The sequence below is a fragment of the Epinephelus fuscoguttatus genome, linkage group LG8 (assembly GCF_011397635.1).
Source record: "Epinephelus fuscoguttatus linkage group LG8, E.fuscoguttatus.final_Chr_v1".
In the NCBI taxonomy this organism is placed as follows: Eukaryota; Metazoa; Chordata; class Actinopteri; order Perciformes; family Serranidae; genus Epinephelus; species Epinephelus fuscoguttatus.
In genome coordinates this window covers 29,304,573-29,326,596 of record NC_064759.1, presented here as the reverse complement: position 1 = coordinate 29,326,596, position 22,024 = coordinate 29,304,573, and the positions used below count along the sequence as shown (strand labels likewise).

The 22,024-nt window shown below is 40.8% G+C and overlaps 1 protein-coding gene across 3 annotated transcripts in view; it reads right to left on the bottom strand.

Annotated features, from left to right (window-relative positions):
* Positions 1–22,024, bottom strand: part of triob (trio Rho guanine nucleotide exchange factor b) — a 131,956-nt gene that overhangs the window by 92,326 nt on the left and 17,606 nt on the right. For all 3 annotated transcript variants that reach the window (XM_049584939.1, XM_049584938.1, XM_049584942.1), the window contains one exon: positions 19,613–19,666. Coding sequence is in view for 2 of the 3 variants with exons in the window: in XM_049584938.1 (XP_049440895.1) it covers positions 19,613–19,666 (54 nt within the window). In the remaining variant the exon portion in view is untranslated. The remainder of the gene's footprint in view (positions 1–19,612; positions 19,667–22,024) is intronic.

Here is a 22,024-nt window from a genome sequence, read left to right as displayed (position 1 = left end):
TTACTGAGGCAACAGAATGCAGAATCTTTATCTTTTGTCTAGCACAAGCATGATAGAGACAGTATTTAAGTATGAAGAATGAAAAAAAAAAACATGTAAAATAAATTCTAGAAAATACAGTGTACACAAGCTACTCTACAATACTATCGCTCAGCAACATTAAACCAGACTTTGATCGACTTCAACAGCATCAACATTGCAAACACAATCATTTATTAAAACAAATTATATAAGAACCAGGAGGTCTTACTTTGGTGAGTTTATAAAGCTGCAGACTGTGATTTGGTCAGTTTTATTAGGAAGGTTGTTTCTTTTTCTCTTTCTAAATTCTACAATTAATAAAGCGGAGATTTTTCTACTCTGCATTATAGTGTTTTAATCGCTTCCACGTGTCTCTTATAAACAAAAAAAAGGTGAAGCTACCACCATATTTTCATGTATGGAACTGGGGTATGTATTTATTACTTAAGGTCCTATTTGCCGAGAATGCTGCGGTCACGTTGATTAAAATAAAACTAAAAAAAATATCAGCACCAACAAAATATGGAGTGGAAATGCGCTCTTGAGCATTGAAATTAAGTTTACAGTAAAAAAAAAAAGAAAAAAAAGAAAAACTAATAACGAGGAGTTTTCTTAATTATACTTCTACCAAAGTTGTAAATATTAAATAATATATAATATAATCATGTTTTTTGACATTTAAGTTGTACACATGATGTCACCCTGTCTTAGTATTTGTACTGTTAGGAATCAAAATAAACAGGATTCTGGGTAAAAGAGAGAATACCCTACCTGATAGTCTGATCAGGGTTTTTCCAGCCTGGGCGTACTGCCAGCTGTGATTATCCAGCACTGCCATTGTAAACCAAAACCAGCACCAAACCGTCTCTATCAGTCTAGGCCTCCACAACACCTTACACCCCACACGGGTCTAAAGCGGGTCTATCTTTCTGCCCGTCCCATTGTTGTATGGCGAAGAAGCAACTGAACAGCAGCCGTGCCATACACTGGCCAACGCCCTGCCACCCACGAAGCAACAGAAAGCCACAGGCGCTGCCAGCTCCTTTTTGCCCTCACCAACCGGCTTTTCTTTGCTGTGTCCCCCCATGTCACTAACCCCTCCCCAAAACAAGATTTAGTAACGAGTGCTGCTTTGCATTAAACAGTTTCTCCCTTGTGTTCATGGCTATCTACTCGCAGGGGAGAAAAAGTTAAGCCAGCCAAAGAGTTGTCACTGGTGGATTTGCGGGTGAAATAGGCTTTAATAATGATTGGTTGTAATCTTCTCTCTGACTACTACTTAGACTCTGTTGGTCACTGTGAGCTGGGGCACCTAAGGATCCTTAATTTGACTGATGTCCTGCTTATCATCTTTTTATGTGATATCAAGAGTGCAGTGAGTATTTAGCAACCTTATGAGACATGCCCTGAAAAAATGTCAACTCAAAAGTCATGTTGTTTTCTTCAAATGCAAAACACAAGTTTGTTCCATGGATTGCAGCAAGTCCTGAAATATCGGTCTTTGGATAAAGTATTTTTAGGTTTGTTAAAAAAAAAAAAAAAAGGTCTAAATGCAAAACTAATATCAAAGAATACATTTACTTAAGTAGGCACACACCAGTAATCAGTTTATTCATGTCTAATCATGTATGAAGCTTTTATACTTGAACTCTTACGTCATCTTGATGTCAATAAACTTCAAAAACACTCAAACAACATCTTCATCTGGGCATGAATTCATTGAGACCAAATTATCTTGGTGCTTCCCCCTTCTATGAGCGTGGCTAAATTTGATTCAAATACTCATGACTGGGAGCCAACATCTTTTGAACTGAGGAAACAAAACAAAGAGCTCATTCACTGTTTACTCCGAGAGAGAAATTAAGCTTCTTTGTTGTCTCTCAAAGGAAAAGTCAAGGGGGATTACCATTATTTTTCCAAATAGTGAGGAAAGCTCCGATAAGCTCTAAAAATGGGTTTACGAGACATGGAGCTGGAAAACAAGGCCCAAAAAGTCATGATTTAATTCCTTTGATTTACATGCATGAGTGCTTAAGCCACAGCACACAAATGATCTTGATAGAAAAGTGTTGACTTAATGAGAATGCTGCAATAAGTTATGCTCAGGCATTTTTATAAACACTTAGGGCTGGGCGATGAGGAGAAAATAAAATATCACAATATCAATCTGTGACAATATTGCAGTGATATTGTAGGGTTGACGTTTAGTGCCTTTACACAATGAGGTTTTTGATAAATACTCAGCAGTAATTTGGGCATAAGTTCAGAATATTACATCACTTTACTGTAATGTGGCCTGCCATACCAGGAACGGGCAACATTACAACATCCAAGATCTAAGACAATATCTAGTCTCATATCAGTGTTGACATAGCATCAAGATATTGCCCAGCCCTACAAACTTTCAATCAAAAAACGACTAAGGGTGCTTTCACACCTACCCTGTTTGGTTTGGTTCAATCGAACTCTCGTTAGTTTGCCCCAAGTACCGACAACCAGACCGAGACTTTCTTGAAGAGGTGGTATCGGTGTGGTTAAAAACAAACTCTGTTGCAGTTCATTTGTGTTGAGAACATGTTCCGACCTCGATCCGAACCAACTGCAGGTGCGTTACGCACTGTTTGGGTTAAACAAGCATGAGCATGTTACATTCCCTGTGGATTATTCATGTGCGCCTCCTCCTGTACTGCCTTAATATGCGCATTCGGCGCATCCAATGCATCAAAACATTGTTTTATAGTTGGAGCCGTGCCTCCTTTTCAAACTGTATGGTTTGACTAAAATGAACAATGCAAGCACTATAGTACATGATGACAAGCGCTAAAATCAACCTGCGTAGTTGTCCCTTCATTGTGACATTAGAAAGTGTCGCATTTATCTTGTGTGTACTCTTCTTAAACGTTTTGTTTACTTCCTGGATTGTTCCCGCATGGAAATTCTGACCAATCAAGAGCAGCTTTTTCACGCAAGGGTTGATCTGGTCCGCTTGTAAATTCTGCCGTAAGAACAAGAACCAACTCTAGGCAATTATGCAACTTTGTAACAAAATGAGTCCCTGATTCGGACCAAAGCAAGTTAACTCCAGGTCTAAAAGCACCCTTAACAAATTAACAAACATATGTCTATTCAAATTTACATAGTATTCCCTCTACAGCACTTTTTTGGGACCACCTACCCATTTTGTTGGCTATCTGACATGGCTCCATAGTGAGTCGACCCTTCCTGTCCCTGAGAAAGCCCATGTGGTGGAGACGGAACAACATGATCAGACTGGCCATGTTCTGTGTCACAGATAACAATCCAAAGCGCACTGTTGTGACACAAAAAAGCTTCCAAAAGCGGTGATCCTGTTGGTTATACACTGCAACTCCTGAAGAATTTGGATCCCCAAGACTGAGGTGCTAAAGATTTTCTTTAGTTTTGGTAAATTGTTATTAATCAAACATGAAGCTGAAAGCTAACTGTGTTACATTGATGGCTGTCATGTGTTGTCTCAGTGTGTGAGAGCTGACAGCCTCCTCTTGTCTCTGTAAGATGAAAGTCACGTCGTCTGTCCTAATGTATGGGTATAAAGGGGGCCAGGTCACATATCTGAATGATCCTGTTGGAATAAATAACTCAAAGGGATTGACACCTTGGAGACAGAGGCATGGGGTTGGGGTTGTCTGTGACAGAGATACACAGACAGATGAGTGAGTGTGTAATAGGTCAGGTCTTAGCAGCTGTAGATGACTTGTTAGTTTATTTTGCAATGGCAATGACATGTAACATCAGTGTTATAATAGCTTCTATACATAGCCTCATCATCACCATATCACCAATGGAATGTAACTTTAAAAGTACTTTTGTTGCATCACAGTGCCTGTCTGTATTTCGACTGCAATCCTCCACGCATCTCACTACCCCTTTGTTACCCAAGCATGTTGACCTTAACTATGAATCCATCCAGAGGACTGTAATATTCTTTCCACTGAAACACTGTGGCCTTCAGAGAAGCCTGTCTCTGTGGCCTCCTTACTTTGTCTAACTGTTGCATGTTGCACTGTTACTGTAGCAGAGAGAAAGAGGGTAGAAAGACCATGAGAAAAGTAGTGAGTGTAAGAGGGATCGACACTATAAAAAAGCATAAAAGCCCTTTTCAGTGCTGAGCGTCCATGTGCATCTGTCTGCTTGTAAGCCCACAACAGTATACAGCACAAACTCACTGGGCAGCCAGCTGAGTCGCAGCAACACATCAATGAACTAGAGAGGAGGACGCTTTGTACGGCTCAGGGAACACCATTCATCAGCTTCCTCCATCCAAACCATGCTCCGATTGTCCTGCCGCACAACAAAACCAAGCCAATAAACCACAGTGCACCAAATAACACTTGACAGGCAGGGTGCAGAAGGGAGAGGGAGTAAGGAGAGTGTGTGCGTCTGTGGTCCACTGTGTTACTAACTGCCTCGGAAGAAAGGAGGATGGAGAAGGGAAGAGGAAGGAGAGAAAGTGCTTGAGACAACACCATGTCAGCTGCCCTTCATTCATTTCAGACAGTAATGGGCGAAGAGCAGATGGGACTTGAACTGGTGATGTCAGGCAGTGGGAGAGAGATGACGAGAGAAATAGAGAGGGAGGAGGAAGATGTGTCTCTATCCTCCTGTTTTTATGAGCACTTTCAATTTTATAAAGAATGAAAAAATGGGGATATCATAAAAGAGAGGGCAAAATACTGGTTGAGAGAAACAGATTTTTCAAATATGGTATCTGATTACAAGGTAGACAAAGCATTCATGTCACACTGTTCCTCCAGCCCCTTTTCACTCCCAACTTGTCAAATATCAACACTTGGTTAGTGGCCCTACACATCAAACTATGATGCACTAGTTATCCCTCCAGCATCAGTTTTGGATACTCAGGGACGGCGTGTCAATTTACACTCGTTACATGTATCATGTCTTTTCGGAGCGTACTATGCTACACATACCAAAATAACTCAATCGACTCTTCGTTTCACACGTAACATGAACAAAGGCCTCCCGGGTGAAAGTCCAGAGTTTGTTTGACACCCCACCCACTCACCCTGTGCAGACCTTGTCGCTTTTTATACTATGGCAGTTGCTCGGCACATCAAAAAATGCCGCTGCCTGGTGCCACCATATCTGACACCAAGGGCCACTGGACCAAGTGTCGGTATTTGGTGAGTTAAGAGTGAGACCAGGTTGGGCTCTCACCATCATGTGTTTCTGTGCCACCAGAAAAAAAAGAAAAAAGAAAAAAAGAAAAAGAATAAAAAGAGCAGGGGTGTCAAGGGCCAAGGCAAGGGGCTTGTCACGCATTTCACCCCCCCTTTCCATCAACACAGTGTCTGTTTAAAACAGCACAGGATGCACATGTGACAGAAGCAACCATTCGTTAAAACAAGCACATGCAAGCTTCTGTGAAAAGCAGCAACAAAACACCATGATGTTTTCAAGTGTTACTGGCCTTGTCACACCAGCTGCTTGTATTCACGTAAAGGTAATGGGAACATGAACTGATTCAGGGCGGCACGGTGGTGTGGTGGTTAGCACTCTCGCCTCACAGCAAGAGGGTTGCCAGTTCGATCCCGGGCGTGGGAGCCCTTCTGTGCAGAGTTTGCATGTTCTCCCCGTGTCAGCGTGGGTTCTCTCCGGGTACTCCGGCTTCCTCCCACAGTCCAAAGACATGCAGATTGGGGACTAGGTTAATTGGTAACTCTAAATTGTTCATAGGTGTGAATGTGAGCGTGAATGGTTGTTTGTCTCTATGTGTCAGCCCTGCGATAGTCTGGCGACCTGTCCAGGGTGTACCCTGCCTCTCGCCCGATGTCAGCTGGGATAGGCTCCAGCCCCCCCGCGACTCTCAAGAGGATTAAGCGGTTAGAAGATGAATGAATGAATGAATGAACTGATTCACACTTTATTTTTGCCTTTATTTCCCAAATTAATTTAAAACTTGTGCAACATTTAGTGTTGGAGAAAAAACACTGTCACAACTGAAAAAAACAAAACAAAAACAAAAACAAAAAAACCCACTGCAGACCCACAGTATCCAGTAAGTGTATTCGTGCGCAGGACAAAACATTTAAAAGGACCATCACGCCATTCCACAGCAGAACTGTCAGGTCAGCCAAACCATGACCTCAGCTGACAGCGGCACTAACAGAGCAACAGCTGAGCTCTGATAATAGGATTATTTACTCCTCAACCACAGGGACAATACTTAGAATGAACACATGATTAACTTTAAAAGCAGTCATTAACACAAGTGTGCTGATGATGCTGGAATCTGCACGTTAGAAAGGTTTGACTTCGTGGAGATAAAGTAGAAAACAGGAGGCTCTGTAAAATATATCTATGAAAAATATTAGGGATGCTTAAAATAATCCAGCAGTGACTTAGTGTCTGCTCTGTCCTATGACAGTTGCTGCTGGAATAAAAAGGAAAAATAAACAAAAAATAAAGCGCATAAGCACAAGCTCATTCACAATGATAAAAATGCTGTTGAGCAACCTTCCTGCCTTTTTCTTTTTTTGGTCATTTTTTTTATGAACTGTTATCTGTAATGAATGCCTCTGAGCGTTGAATGATAAACAGGGAATCAAACCGTGCTTTCCCAGCAAACAGGCCAAAACCATAATGGCTGGAACCAATTGTCTTTAGTGTGAAAGTGTGTGCGTGTTTGTGTGCACCTGCGGGGCTTCCAGCTTGCTAAAAGCAGGATAGTTCCTGTTTACAAGCTCAGCAGTCAGAGCCAGTTCCCAAAAGGGACACACACACACACACACACACACACACACACACACACACACACACACACACACACACACAAAGACAAACACATGCACAGACCTTTGGTAGTTCTGTACATTATTGTTTTATTACATATGCCTGTATGTGGGTGTGTATGTGTCCAGAGAGTTTTTGTGGACTGTTGCTGCTAGTATACATATGCATCACTTTCTCCTCTCCTGTCACCCTTTGCTCCTCTCTGGTCATCTTCCTAACTCCATCTAGTCTCTGTTATCCTCCTCATTCCCACAATCTCATCCATCTCATCTCATTCTTCCGCTCTTTCCCTTTGTTTCTTACCCATCCTTACCCTCTCTGACAGTCTTCTCCAGTCATTTCCAATCCTACCCTCCCTCTCATTTCTCCCCTCTGCCTGTCCGGCTGTCACTCCATTCCTCTGTGAATAGATTTTCACTAGACTTGACCTCGACAAAGAGGACAATGTCCTGTTGAGTACACACACAGCAGACGGGGAACTACAGGCCATGGCTCCACAGCCTGTTTCCAAGCCAGGAGGCAGCTAGTGGATCCCATGGCTATCCACTGTTATTACGGCCCTGAAAACAACTGGCTTATGCAAACAGGGAGCCACAGGACTCTCGGTCGGAATATCTGACTTACATGCATGGATACACACATGCATACGTGCACAAACACCTCGATATAGTGGCCAGTGGTCACTAAAGGGAGCAGAAAGGTTACATGTTTGCTCTCTGCTCTCATGATAACGCCACCGAAACCTTACTTGCTCTGGAGAAGTGCCTAATGTAAAACACTCAGTTTCATGTGCACAAAATTATGCTCTGCAGTGCCAAAATAACAACATAAAGAAGTAAATAAGCTGTGCTCGCTCGTGGGAGTATGTTTGCAACTTGCCAGTTGATTTACAACAGTCTTTCTACAGAGGGAAATATTTCACACCAATTTAGACTGCTGAGCTGTTCCAAATCTAATCTCATCTAGTTATTTTCATATTTTGTTGAGGCTCCCAAGTGTCTCAGTTTCTAACCATCCTCCAAAAGGAAAGGGGGGGGCGAAGGACTGAGAGAGACAAGGAAACAGATAGAGGTGAGAAAAAAGTAGAGACAGGAATAGAGAAAAAGAAAGAAACAAGCAAACTGGTTTGTGTCTGCTCCAAATTTAGGATGCTCTCTTCAGGCCATTTAATTGTAGGTCTTTTTTATGACTTTGGGGCCTAAACTCCAAGCAAACAACACAGAACCACATCCGAATTCAGACTCCACCCCGACTACATATAGATCGGATACCATACATTACTGTGTCCTTGTCCGTTGTTATCTGCTTGATTTTTCTATGGGAATTACAAAGAACCTATGTACTTTTTTTATATATATATTTTTTTTATATATTTCTGCATCAATGTCTTGTCATCCTTTATTATTGAAATCTGACAGTCACATGTGTATAAATTTTGTATTTGTATTTTTCATTACTCTGACGACTGCTGTGATTCACACAGTCATGCAATTGTTTTATATGTTTATTTACTTATTTTCTTTCTGTTTTCAGCATAGGCTGTTTGATCTGTCACATGATCCAGTCACGTGATCTTTCACACATTCCTGAAGTGATTTAAACACCTGTTTGTAATTTGACTGGCTCATATCCTGATGAAGACTCGTTGAGTCGAAACGCGTTGATATCCCTGTGCTTATTAAAGGATTTTTAATATTACCCCGGAGTGCCTCAGACTTTTCAGTTTGGACTGCATTTTTGAACATCTTTTGAAACTTTCAGTTTACAATCAGGACAATCCTACTGTTTTTATTACTGAACCTATGTACTGTTAATAAATTGCACATAAACAGCACAGAGAGCAAGAGAGAGGGACCTACATACTAACTCCCTGCACTCTTTGTCTCTCACAGTAGGGGTCACTACATACTCTCATCAGTAAAAACAGTTTCATGGACAGATAAAAGCATACATATCAACATCAATATCGACATTATCAGTGGGTTTCTGAGGACCATTTAGCACTGTGATAGACTGATAATCCACTCAGTTAACAAAAAAAGCTCCCAAATGTAATTCTGTTTAAGCTCACATAGATTTTCAAAGTTTTCAACATCATACCATTACACAAGGCATAAAAATAGCAATTGAGAACATAACATCTTTTAGGGAAACCTGTGAGGAGCTGCAGTTTCTGACATTTCCTTGTCTGCTGTAGTATTTAGCTGCAGTGCTTGATTTCCGGACATTTCTCAAAAAAAAACAACACATCCACTATTTTCAATTTATAACTTGAGTATTTTTCATTCATAAATTAAATCCTGTCAGCACTTCCTATCTGGTTGAACACACCCACGACTGCCACATTTGATTTGCGTCAACAGCCTTGTCAAACATCTGAGAGGAAAAATTAAGGGTGAAAAAATATCTAATGTTGTGCATCTGCTTTGAGAATCAGTGCAGTTGCACCATCATTATCCTAAACATCTCCATCCCAAATAGCAGAATAAGAAACAAGCAATAGGAATCCAAATGAAGCCTTCCCAACATTCCTGACCTTCATATTCCCATCATCCAGCTGCAGATGAATCCATATTGACGGGCTACTTAAATATTAAATACTTATGGGTCACTGCACATTTTTTTCATGGCCATGAAGCTCATCTCTCACTGTCCGCACATGGGAAGGGTTCAGGGTGTCAATGGGAAGGAGAGAGAAAGCTGGATTATTTTCTCATTTAATCACCCCCAGGACCGAGGATGCAGTTCTTGTGTTTGAGGGCCAGAATAATAAACAGTTTGTACAAAGTATAGTTTAAAACCGCGCTGGCACTTTGTCATTTGCAAGGACGTGCGATATTCTTATTAACTTTATCTTGAAAACAACTTATTTAGGGATCAGGGAAACAGGGCATCACAGAGAGCGTCTGCTGTTAATCTTATAAAGTATGAACTGCTTACCCTGACGGATAAAGCTACTCATGCCTGAGAGAATAACAAGTGAATTCAATGGTTTCTGCTACAAGGTGACACAGGGTTGGCCAGATATAACAGTCCATAGCAGCAAATATTCTTTCTCCTGCCAGAGTATTATCTTCTTGTTTTCTTTATATCTTCCTCTCTATAAAATTATAATATATATATATATATATATATATATATATATTAAAAAAAAGATAACTAGGGTTTCAAATACACAGTATGAACAGACTTTCTCTGCTACATATTTTGCTGTTGTTCTTATAGGCCCAATTTGACCACAACCCACAAGCCACACACCTGGAGAGTGTGCCAAAGTTAAGGTTATCCACTGAGCATGCCTATGTCAGCTCCAACACTTGAATTAACATCTAATTGACCAACAGAGGACAGAATGAACAATCCAACTTCTCGTTCAATCTCAAGGTGATGTAAAGGTTATGAAGTGCTCGAGAAAGAGGCTTGGGAACAAGTGGTGATTCTTTACAGAGAAAGCTCCACTTCAGACTTCTTAAGTGAATGATTTTCATTAATTTTTTCCAGTCCCCCATCGCACACATTTTGTCTAGTCGGGGAAACAAAAAATAAAACACAAGTAGTGAAGAAACCAAATTCTCCCAGTTCCTATTTTTGAATAATTTAATTATAAACAAGACACATAAAATTACTGTAACCAATTAAACGGCCAATAAAGGCCACAAGATTACATCAAGTCTGATTAGAAAACTCACTAAATTTACTCATTGTTCACGTCATATGAGATAATCAGGGATAAGGGGAGAGAATGGGTGAAATTTTAGACTCAATTCAATCTTCAGTCTCTGTGTGATCAGATTAAATGTGCCTTGGAATTGTATTACATGAAGAACAATAAAACTGGATTTTGAGAGTTATTTTTGATTATATAGTCTCAAACATGTCCATCATGATTTGTAAAAATGAACTACCATCTCCAAGATGCAGAACCAGAGAAATAAAGACATAAAATGGCGGTGTCAGGTAGAAACTATGGAGCTATTTCAAAAATAGAGAAAAGGACAACCATGTGGCTGTGTGTTCTACACTAAATGTACATAATATTAGATGTGTTTATTTGTTTGTTAATCAGGTACCAGCTGTTATATCTTAATCATTTAACCTTCTTAAATGCATAGCAGTGCAGAAAGATGAGCAAAAAAAAACTGTAACGGAAGTCGAGTTTATGGCACAAAGTGCATCTAGTATTGCTCAGGATTAGGATTCTGCATTGAATTGACGCCATACCCTACACGGTAGCCTGATGTGCACCTCCCCAGTGTTGTGGCGATGCAGCCCTCCTGTCTATTTTTGTAAGCTGAAACCATTTCCCTCAGTGGAAACAAAGCTTTTATTTACTTTAAGTTCACAGATAAAAAACAATAAATTGTGAAGACAATAAAGCCTCCACAAAATAGCATATTAAGTCTGGTGTGTGATTTATCCTGGCCTCATATGAGTCGAGGTAATCTCTGCTGGTCGCCAGACTAATTTATATAATGTAAAATGTCATAGGCTTGTGCTAATACTGTAGCATGTTATATTTGTTTGGAAAACATGTTTAGTAAAATACAGTTGTTTTGTCAGTGAACCAAACTTTGTAATGTTACCTTTGTTAAATCATGCTGTTGTCCCTGTCTTCATATGAGTAGAGGAAAAGTCTGCTAGCTGCTAGGCTAATTTATACAATGTAAAATGCCATAGGCTTGCGCTAAAAACATTAGCATGTTGTGTTTGTGGGGAAAATGTGTCCAGCAAAAGACAAGTGTTTTGTCTTTTAGGTGTGTTTGGAATTAACTAAACTTTTTGGCACTCCACAGACACCCTGCCGCCCACTAATGTTTTGGAGGTGTAACTGCAGAGTGACACAGACACACCACCACACAAGTATAAATGCTCACAACGGCGTAGGCCACATGCGTAGGCTACAGTGTAGGCTCTGCACAGAGCTGATGCATAAGAATAAATCCAGCTTAATTCTTAAAAGTATATGGAGATTTTCCGAAAACAAGCTATGCATAGACTCATGCAAATGTAATCCCTCTCAATCATCACTTATGACCCAATAGAGGTGTGTGGTAGTGTATTTATATGTAGACACATGGCCCTTTGCCTATTTTTTACTCCTATTTTGCTATGTTCTGGACGATCCCTGGTACAGCACACAGGTGAGGTTAGACTTTATAAAAACGTAGTGACCAGGTGCCGGACGCAGCACACACACAAGAGGAAGCTACGAAAATCATGACACAGCATCAAAAAACACAAACTTAGCAAGGCAAAACAGTTAGAAGACAAAGCTCTCTTTAAAACATGAGTGAGTTGTTTACAAAGAATAACTGACAATTTCTGCATGGTTTACCTTTAAGAATTAAAATGCACCCTTGCTCAGTTCAATGCATTCAGGGGTTTTGCTGCTACAGCCCGACTCCCTCTGTTATGACTAGTATCTTATGGTGGCTGTGGCTGACATTACTGAGTCATTTGAGACATCATGACTCTTCTCTACTTGTGCTACTATGTTTAAGCATTTAACACCATCAACATCTTCCTGTGACTGTCGCTTATGGCTACAGTAGACGCTAAGCAGCAAAAGTTACACAGTCTTGCTTTAGCACAACGTTGTCACTTTCTAACAGTGCTATCCAGTTAATACGCTGTAGTTCCAGATTCCAGCTGGATCATCAAAAGTTCACATCTTCACTCCATGATCAATGAATCTAGGAAGGCTTCTAGATCAAGAATACAGCAACATACGTCAGTTATTAAATTGAGTATTTGTCCTCTACGTTGACAACTACTGGCAGTGTGATGCTACTTAAGCCAATGATAGGTCTTCTGCTCAGCTCCTGTGGCGGTTACACCCCCCTCAGTGTAAACACAAACCTTTGCAGGAGAAGTGAGACCACATGACTCGCATGCATTCATTAGTGAGCTTACAGACCAAAAATAGAGAGTTGTGATGCTGTCGAGAAGTAGCTCTAAGTATAGAGCGAAGTTTAGGGGGGAGCCAAATGCTGTCATCGAACCGTACAAGTTTCACCACTATGATGAATGCATTATCATGTTGTGGGCGATGAAACACAAGACACACTGATGCATGATGAAATACACATTAAGCATGTGGTTGTAAATAAATACACACACACAAACAGGAACATACATAACATTAAGTGTGGCCTTGCACTGCTGCTTGGTGAGTTTGCCCACCGACTGTCTAATGTTAAATAATTGACTGTTGCCTTGTAAAACATATAATACTTACAAGGTCCAGCAGACAAGATCTGTATGGACATGTCTTCAGCTTGTTCCTCCTCACTCTGCACTCAACCCAGTCAAATGACTAATAAAGCAAGCAGCATGGCAGCACAGGAGGGTTTCCATCCATTTAAGAGCTTCCAAAGGATGAGAGACGGTGAAAAGAAAAATGCTTGCGGCTTGTAAGAATCACAGCCTTTACCTCCTGCTTTCTTATCCATCATCAACACTGCAAGTAAACACCGTCATTAGGTGTCACCTATTGTAAATGGCACAATCTCCACTGCTACATAAAACCACAGGGTATGAAACAATCTAATTCTTAACAAAAGAAAAGGAAGAGATCAGTATTAGTTCCACTTCATGTGCATAAATATCTAATGCCTACACATGGTGCCACTACAACAGTCAAAGTGCCACACTGCAGTTATCAGTCAAATATTTATCGATAGCATTTAGCATGAAAATGATCTAAATCATTACTGTATTTGCAAAGATAGGACAATACTACCACACGATCCATACCCTATGTCATCTTTTGAATAAATGAAAATCATTCTAGTTTAATTTCTCCAGTATAAATGAGCATCTCTCCTGCAGCACCACAACCATCCAAAACAGCGAATACATCCATCAGAGAGGATGCAGAGAGCATTATGATGATATTCCCCTGTCCCTGGAGCAGCCAAGCATCCTTTATATCCCCCCGTGTCAAGGAGCGACCAGCACGCACACACCGCGTCCCCCTCCCCGACCCACCCTTCACGCTTAGCCCCTCCCCCGTTGGCAGTCTCTAGCGAGCGATTGGACGGTGTACGGGGGAGAGTTTGATGGCGATTGGACGGGTGATGGAGCGGAACCTTGCTTTCCTATGCATCAGTGCTCTCCAGGAAAAGACCGGGGTCGGGGAGAGAGAGGACAAAGATGATGATGTGGGAAATAGGAATGATATGAAGGTTGGAGGGGGAGGGAGGTCGATGAAGAGGAGAGGAGGCAGAGGGAGAGAGGTAATGAGGAGAGGAAAAAGACAGAAAGAGGGAGGTTGAAAATGAGCCGCATTACGCTGCTCACCTATATTTTTTCCTAATGCTGTCCATGTGTAAGATATCATCACTTTTATTACTACTATTAACATCAAGTCTTGCAGAGAGAAGACTGTGATGAAGACTACAGTGAATCTGATGTCGATAGCAGTGAGAACATGCTGTCTTGACTTCAGGGAAAATGCAGTTTACAGCAGATGGAGCCCATTAGCACAGAGCATGGTGGTGTATTTATGTATTTAATGTGTGTGTTTGTATATGGAGGGCAGGTTTCAGCTATGCATGGTGATAAGGAGAATCATTATTGGTGAACGTAACGAGTAGTGACGGTGCTTGGCTAGTGCTGATATATCACTAAGGGTGTTTGACTGTGCAAGTGTGTATAATGTGTGTATTACTTTGTCTGCCTAAAACCTTACTGTGTAGTTATTTGATGCCTTTAAAAACAATTATAATATTTCCTTTATTCTTTTACATTTTGGCGTTGTATCATAAGCTATTAAAGACACTGGAGAGATAAGTCATACATTCGTTATGGAATTTTGGGCTTTAATTCAAAGCTTATTAAAACTGACAGGAAACCCATTTCACATATTTTTTAAATCAGCATAATTTTAATCGGAAAATTCTGATTACATGACACAGTTTTTGATTCAGTAATTAATAAGTCCAATAAAATATGTATTCCAAATCTTTTTATGCAGTCATAGAAATTTAAAACTGTGTCCAAAGATCTGTATTCAGTGACATAAAAACATCTACAGTGTGCATGGTTTTAATAAGTAAATTGGTGAATGTGATTAAATAGCTCCAGTTAAACGAAGTGACGTGTTGTTTGGAGGAAGAAAGTTTTTCAGATTTCTCTCCACCAACCCTTTTTTGGATTCGATTGTCCTGTTATTTGCGGCTACAGGAAATATTACTTGGCTAAACAGATATCATTATGTTGATATCCTGTGACAGGAGGATGCAAGCTGTGCTCTTTCTAAAACCAACACAGCCAGTGTTCCACAGCATGATCCAATTAAGGACGTCTGCACGAACACACACAAACATACATATACACCGAGTTGGCAATAGGCACGCGGAGAGGTCAGGATGCGCACACACAAACATGATACAAACACACTCGGTGCAGAGTCCAGCTGTCTCTGTGTAAGACACCACAGGATGTCTCACTGGCTTTCCTCTCTTTCATCCTATCTCCTTTGTGTATATGTGTGTGAGTGAGTAAGAGATTTCCAAAGTTGCAGCTGTCATAAAGAATTTTGTCTTTTAAACACACAAGTGACTTTCCAGACTGATCTGAAATGTTGCAATCAAATTGTAAAGGAAAGAAAAATCACACCAAACAAGACAACATTGAGAGGCAGTCATGTAATCATCCCTTTCCATAGTAGTAAACACAAAATAAAGTTTTAAGGTTTACCTGCCATGCAAAATCTCTACCATGCCGAACTCAGACTAGTATGCAAACACTCCTTTTTCCCACAGTGCCATAGTACAAGCTTCACTGAGAGCTATCAGTTGTTAACTGTGATCACACACTTTTCTGTAGACACAAGGTGGACGGTCAGACCTTGTACATAATACATGCCCCCATACAAATTATGGTCGGTGCTTCACGTGCAATGCAAGCAAATTAGGTGACAGCACCTTGTCAGACTGTGTGCCTTAGTGCAAGCCAAGTTCAAATGAAGTTCAGCCAACTACTTGGTTAAGCTGTGATATTGAACACACGTCATGGGCTGTGGAGAAAAGGATATGGAACTGCAGCCCATATTATAGCCTCATAGTGTATATGGTTCAAGTTACTTCTTTTTTTCCATCTTTTGCCTGTTTCTGCTATTGTTGCACCCATTTGGCTCCTTTTCTATTTCTCTGCATACTTTTGTGCATATGGGTTCATCTCAAATGATCAGTAGTAAAAAAAAAAGTATAATTGTACACCATCCTTTGAAAGATATGACAAGAAAAAGAAAGAGAGGAAACAACTGAGGGAGAAAAAAAGTTATGAAACAAGAGAGAAACGAGGGGAAGAGAGAGAGTGAGTAAACAAAATTCACTCAAACACACACACACATGACCACATCCACAAACACACCATATAGAGTTTAGTCTTCCCCACCCTGGCCCCTGCAGGGGAGAATAAAAAAAAAACAAAACAAAATCCAATGAACTCCAGAGAAAACCACTTCCTGCACTGCTTAGAAGTGTGTGTGCGTGTGTGTGTATGTGTGTGAGTATGACTGAGTGAGCATGCCTGCCTGCTTGTCTACCCGCAGTGCACATGGTTAGCATTCAAAGCCCAATTCAATAGGAACCACACAGTGAGCTCAGTATGGGGAGAGATGAGAGATTGAGTTCACAGCTGAATTAAGCTGAACAGAAACATATGGAGGTGAGGAGAGGAGAGGAGAGGAGAGGAGAGGAGAGGAGAAGAGAAGAGAGCTCCTCATCTCTGTATCTCTGTCCATGTTCAAATATTCATCTATTTTCGGGACGTCCAAGGACTGCAAATCAGTCTCATCTAATTCACCATACTATGCATGCTAAACATTATCAGTGCAGCAAGAGATCACAATCATCCTGACTTGAGCATGCAGTTGGCTACTGTCGCAGATTATCTTGGACTGAGAGCTATGAGAGCATATCTGGGGAACAGTCCAACTATTTACTCTAAGCACGCTTAGTCTGTAATTCCATATGCAGGCCAACACTGTTTTTGGGACACTTGTGATTTTGGTGGATAAGTGTCTTCTACAAAAACCCATCCAGATTATAGGCTTTTTTTTTCTGTTTCCCCCTCTATCAAGCATGTGCTCCCATAAAGTGTGTGTGAGCTCATCTGATTGCATGCCCATAGCTAATCTAGTTTTAGTTATGGCTTCTGTGGAGTGTGTATGTATGTAAAATGAAAGCGCCTGTGTATATATGCGGGGTCTGTCTAGGCCCCTGTGTGGCACTATGTGACATGAGCAGAAAAGATGAGCGCTGACAGTAAGAGAGGCAGGTTGATGTTGGTAGCAAAGTTGAAGAGGGGTTGAGTCTGGAGATGCAGAGACATCACTCAGCACTACAGTAAGGCCTACATGCTACCAGTTCTGTGCATGAATTCTTTTCGAACATCACAAGCCTACATCAATAATTTTGGACCACTGATTGTAATAATGATTCCAGTAAATGAAAAAAGGCTGCACATCAAGATTTGCTGCTGTTATATCAGAAATGACTATGTATTGTCTTAATTCTGGGCAAGTTAACCAGTACTGCCTACTGTAGCTCTGATTTGGCCAAAGATTTGATTTCAACAGTGTAATCGCTGGTCTACATCATTGGTCAGCCTATATTAGGCAACAAGTAACCATAGAAACAATAGTGAGCATTTATGCTATGTTAATGGTGAAACCAACAGCTCTGAGGTGTCGACTTGGTTAGGTAATGCCACTCTGCCAACTCTCTGGTGTTCTTCAGGCATTATTTTCTATATTGAGATACCTTGCTTGTCATAGATTATTGCCAACTCATCAACCCACATAGACAAGGCGGTTTCTCTCTATATATAGCTTTGAGTTCCCACCAGTGCACAGAGTTATGAACAAAACAAGTCTAAGCCCTGGAAAGACCAATGTTTCTCAAAACACGTTGGCCAAACAAACCAAGTTTAGAATAAAAAAACAGGAAATACCCGGTTGAGGTTATGTCAAATCCTTTGAAAGGAAGCAACAGTGAATCTAAAACCAGCACATCTCACGGAGGCAGAACCAGAATTCACAACAATAAGGATGAGCACATGTAGCTACTGCACAAAAAGGCAGAGTAAACTCCGAAAAGGCACACAGTACATGATGGTTGGGAGGAGGCGAACAAACATAATAAATACTTTCCCACTTAGGGATTGAAACAGCCAGAAAATCTGTGTGTGTATTTGAATGTTTAGTCAGCCTTGCTGAAAGGGTACACTCATCCACTAACACAGATACACACACTCAGACAAACCACACATGTCCACACACATGTTCTTCATTCACACCACGACATATTATAAATGTTCTGTTGTGGCCTACAGCACACTTCATGTTCCCAATGTGCCAGATCAGCTAATAAGTAAGTGAAAGATGTATTAGTCGTCAGTTTTTCAGAGAGGACTTTGCACACCTGCAATTTCACGTTACAGTGCAACAGAACGCTTCAGGCAATTTGCTAAATTGACACTTAATTCAACAGCAAGTTAATTTTGTAGAGTAATTGAAAATGAACAATGAACAGGAAAAGAGTGGGTCGGAAATCAGCCATAAATAGCCAGTACAACCTGATTACTCTGATTCACTGTGAGCAGCTCATGAATGTCTGCCCAATTCCAACCAAAATGTACAAAGACACCACACTGCAGCTTTAATTTTCGTGAGTCAGCCTCAGGGATGAACTTCAAGGGTTTTTGGGCAAAAGGCCTGTGCGCAGGATTTGGCTGGCATGTCCCAATCATTTCCCATTAACACCCATTCAAATTGTGGTGAGTTGGAATAATAGGTCAAGCTGTCAATTGAAAACTTGTAAAATATTCATCCCGGAGCGACCCAATTGGAAAATGTCAGGTCAAAACTGTGTCAAACACCAATGCTCACAGAGCTAAAGAGAACACAATCAGAATCAGAACAATTGATGTATATGACCCATCCCTCACTGACTCTCTCCTCTTGCCTCAGTCTAACTCAAAAATACTTTCTGCTAGTGTATGCCGGCTTTCCTGCCACAGATTACACCAAGCCTTTCAATTTAAATTAGACTTTCTATGGAAAAGGTCCAAGACTTACAATGCATTTCAGTCCAAGAGAGATTAAACTGAATAATCTATGGCCAGGGAATCAGGCCCACATTTATTTGGAATAATCCATGTGCATACCCTAATAAGGGCCATTTAACTGCGCTGTTTATGCCCCAAAACACCTCACCCTGGAGAGAGTGACTTGGTATATTTTTAGTATGTAGGTCCTGGGGGTATTAGGGATGTGAACCAACAAGGTCATGGTTGCTAGCTGATGCCACAGAGGAGCTTGAGTCTAATGGGATTCGATGCAGTGGAGCTTTGATGGAGCACACCATATCACTATAAGTGGGCATGGTACATGGTGTTCTTGATGTTTCAGCTCTGTCTCACTCTTAGTCACATAAATACACAGAATGTATAAGCGACACTGTCTCATCCATTGTGAACTGGAAAGCATTTTGAACATCAGCCTTGCTGCTTTTTCTGCCACAGCGGTTCTTCTCTTGCAAAACATAGAAACACAGTTCACGGAGCTCTGAAGCTTACCTAAACATGAAAATCCTCAGTTTGCACTTCCAACTGGGATTCTGTCTTTCTATTGGACAAATAAGATTAAGTAAAACCCTTTTCCTAATCACTGACTGGCAAGACACATAGATAGGGATGTTTAGCATGGGCAATAAACAGATCATTTGCATATGTAATGCTCTTGAAAGAGAGACCTGATTGGTCCCAGTGGCTGTGTGACAATCAGACCTACCTGAGGTTTGACCTGGGCCATCCAGTTTGGAGTCACATTTTGGGAGAGAGCCATCTAAAAAGAGACAGAAAGATGAAAACATTAGAAATTTAATAACGAAAATAAAGAGTGAAAGCACTGTCCTGTGATCCCCTGGAGCAGTACCACAACCTTTACCATGTTTCAGTGTCAGAACTTAGAGCTTTGTGATTACAGAGTACAAATGAGAGAGTGAGCAATTGTGGAGCAGCTCTTTGATCTGAGAATCTGGATAGTCCCTCACTGAGATAAAAAGCCATTAGAAATGCTGCACACAGATGCATGTGCACACACATGTACTGCAAAAGTGCATGAACTGGTGACGATCTAGATTTAGAATACAGATCCTTGTGCTCTTTATCTTTTTTCTTTACCTTATGCTCTCATACTGTCAGAAACACACACCATCAGACACACACACATGCAGTCTTATGCGTGACTCTCAGCACATCAGCTGATCAGTAAATTAATCATTTAAAGATACAAAGTACAGTAGATATCTGTATCTCTAATGCCTGCGGAAAAAATCTTAAGGGAGATGAAATGTTAAAAGTATATGATGCAGGAACTATCTGCTTCTGTTAGTAAACGATATCGCCAGCAAAAGTGAAAGCCTATATTTGCGTTTTTTCTGCGCTGTGCCCACCATTTTTGTAGCTTTCTCTTGGATGCGTGCTGCTTACAGTCTGGCACCTAGTCGCTACATTTTAGTAAAGTCTGGACCTCACCTGCACGCTGTGCCCTGAACGTCTCGAACAATACAAAAGAAAGAGAATAAGAAAAGAGGGCAGAGTCAAAGAATATTCAACCAGCACTACGAAAGAAGAGCAGGGTGTCTGAGGCTTGGTGTTTTAATGGAATCAGTGAGTGACCAGTTTCAGCAGTACCTTCAATTCAGGATTTATTAATTAATAACAGCCTATTGTTGGTATTCTGCTAAACCGCACACCTAAATCTTTTTTTTAAAAAATATTTCTAATTTTGAAACAGAGAACTGACATGAGAAGTAATTCATGCCGATGACATCCACCCTGAAAATAAATAGTAATTCTATCCCCACTCAAAGGACACACTGATTTCCAAATTTAAAGTGACATGCATCTTGTTTCTGGCGGCAGACTGACAAACTTTCTTTCTGGGTCACTCATCAGTGGGACACTATAGTGGCACGAGATAACAGAGAGGAGAGGCGGGGAATGAGGAGCAGGGGCAGCTAAGCTCTTCCTCGCGCTGACTTCCCCTGGCTGCCTTTCTGAAAAGAACAGCCTGGCATATGCTGCTGCCTAACAAGGATTACAGTAAGCACCTGTTCACACACGGTATGTTTCATTTTACACAGTGTGGTATGAATAAAGTGTGGGGTCCGGTGAGGCTTTACATGTGTTTGGCTTCTGTTTCTTGTTTTCAAGGTGTGTTTAAATCTTTAAAAAAAAGTGTATGAAAGAAGTTAAAAAAATTTATTATAGTGAATGTTCAGATACTCAGAACATTTCAGGGTTAAACCATTTTTACAAAGTGTTGGGTGTTAGATATTGTCTGGAGAAATCATGGTCAGCATTTGCTGCCAGGCAGGATTAGGTGGCAAAATGCTCAAACCGACAGGTCATCTTCTACCAAACAGAGCGACCAAAAGAAACCACCGGGTCAAAGACAAGTGACTCAGCTTTCACCTGTAGCTGTGATCAAAGTCAAGCTGTGACAATAACTATCAAGCATTCTCCAAAAATCTCCTCAGCTGAACTCCATCTATCTCGGGAGTGTAACAAACTCACATTTCTATTTTATATTAGCTGCTGATTAAAACACAACACTTGTTCCTACAGTTTCATCACAAGGTCACCATGACCAATCTAATGTTGATAGGTGGAAAATAGTGGAATGCCCCTTTAGGGAGGATGATTTAAAAGGATGTTAAAACCTGAGGCAGGTTTTTATTAGGAGAAGAAAAGAGGTCTGTTTCTTCAAAGGAAAGTGAAATTGTGCACTTTGTTTCACAGGTTCATTTTACAGTAGTCAAGTGTGAAATATCAAATCCATTTTATTTTCTTTGATGTGCAAACATTCAGTGTTTTATTGGCAACAAGTTTTCGCCAGAGCTCTACGTGTGAATGCTACATCAACAAAATAAACAACATCTAGCTACAACAACAACCTTGGCTGTATTTCTCTAAAACAGTACCGATGTAACAGCAGGTACTTCTGCAAGCCAATACAGTAGGACTGGATGTTAAGTTTGATCCTCAACCTATTTTATCCGGAGCCAGAGAGGCCAAGCGGCAGTTTAGCCTTCCTAAGCCAGAAGAGCACTGGGTTGGCACTGTTCACGCGACAGGGATCAGAGCTTGCTGCTGTCTTCAAAGCAAGAGGGAATGTTACAGTGTGTGTGTGTGTGTT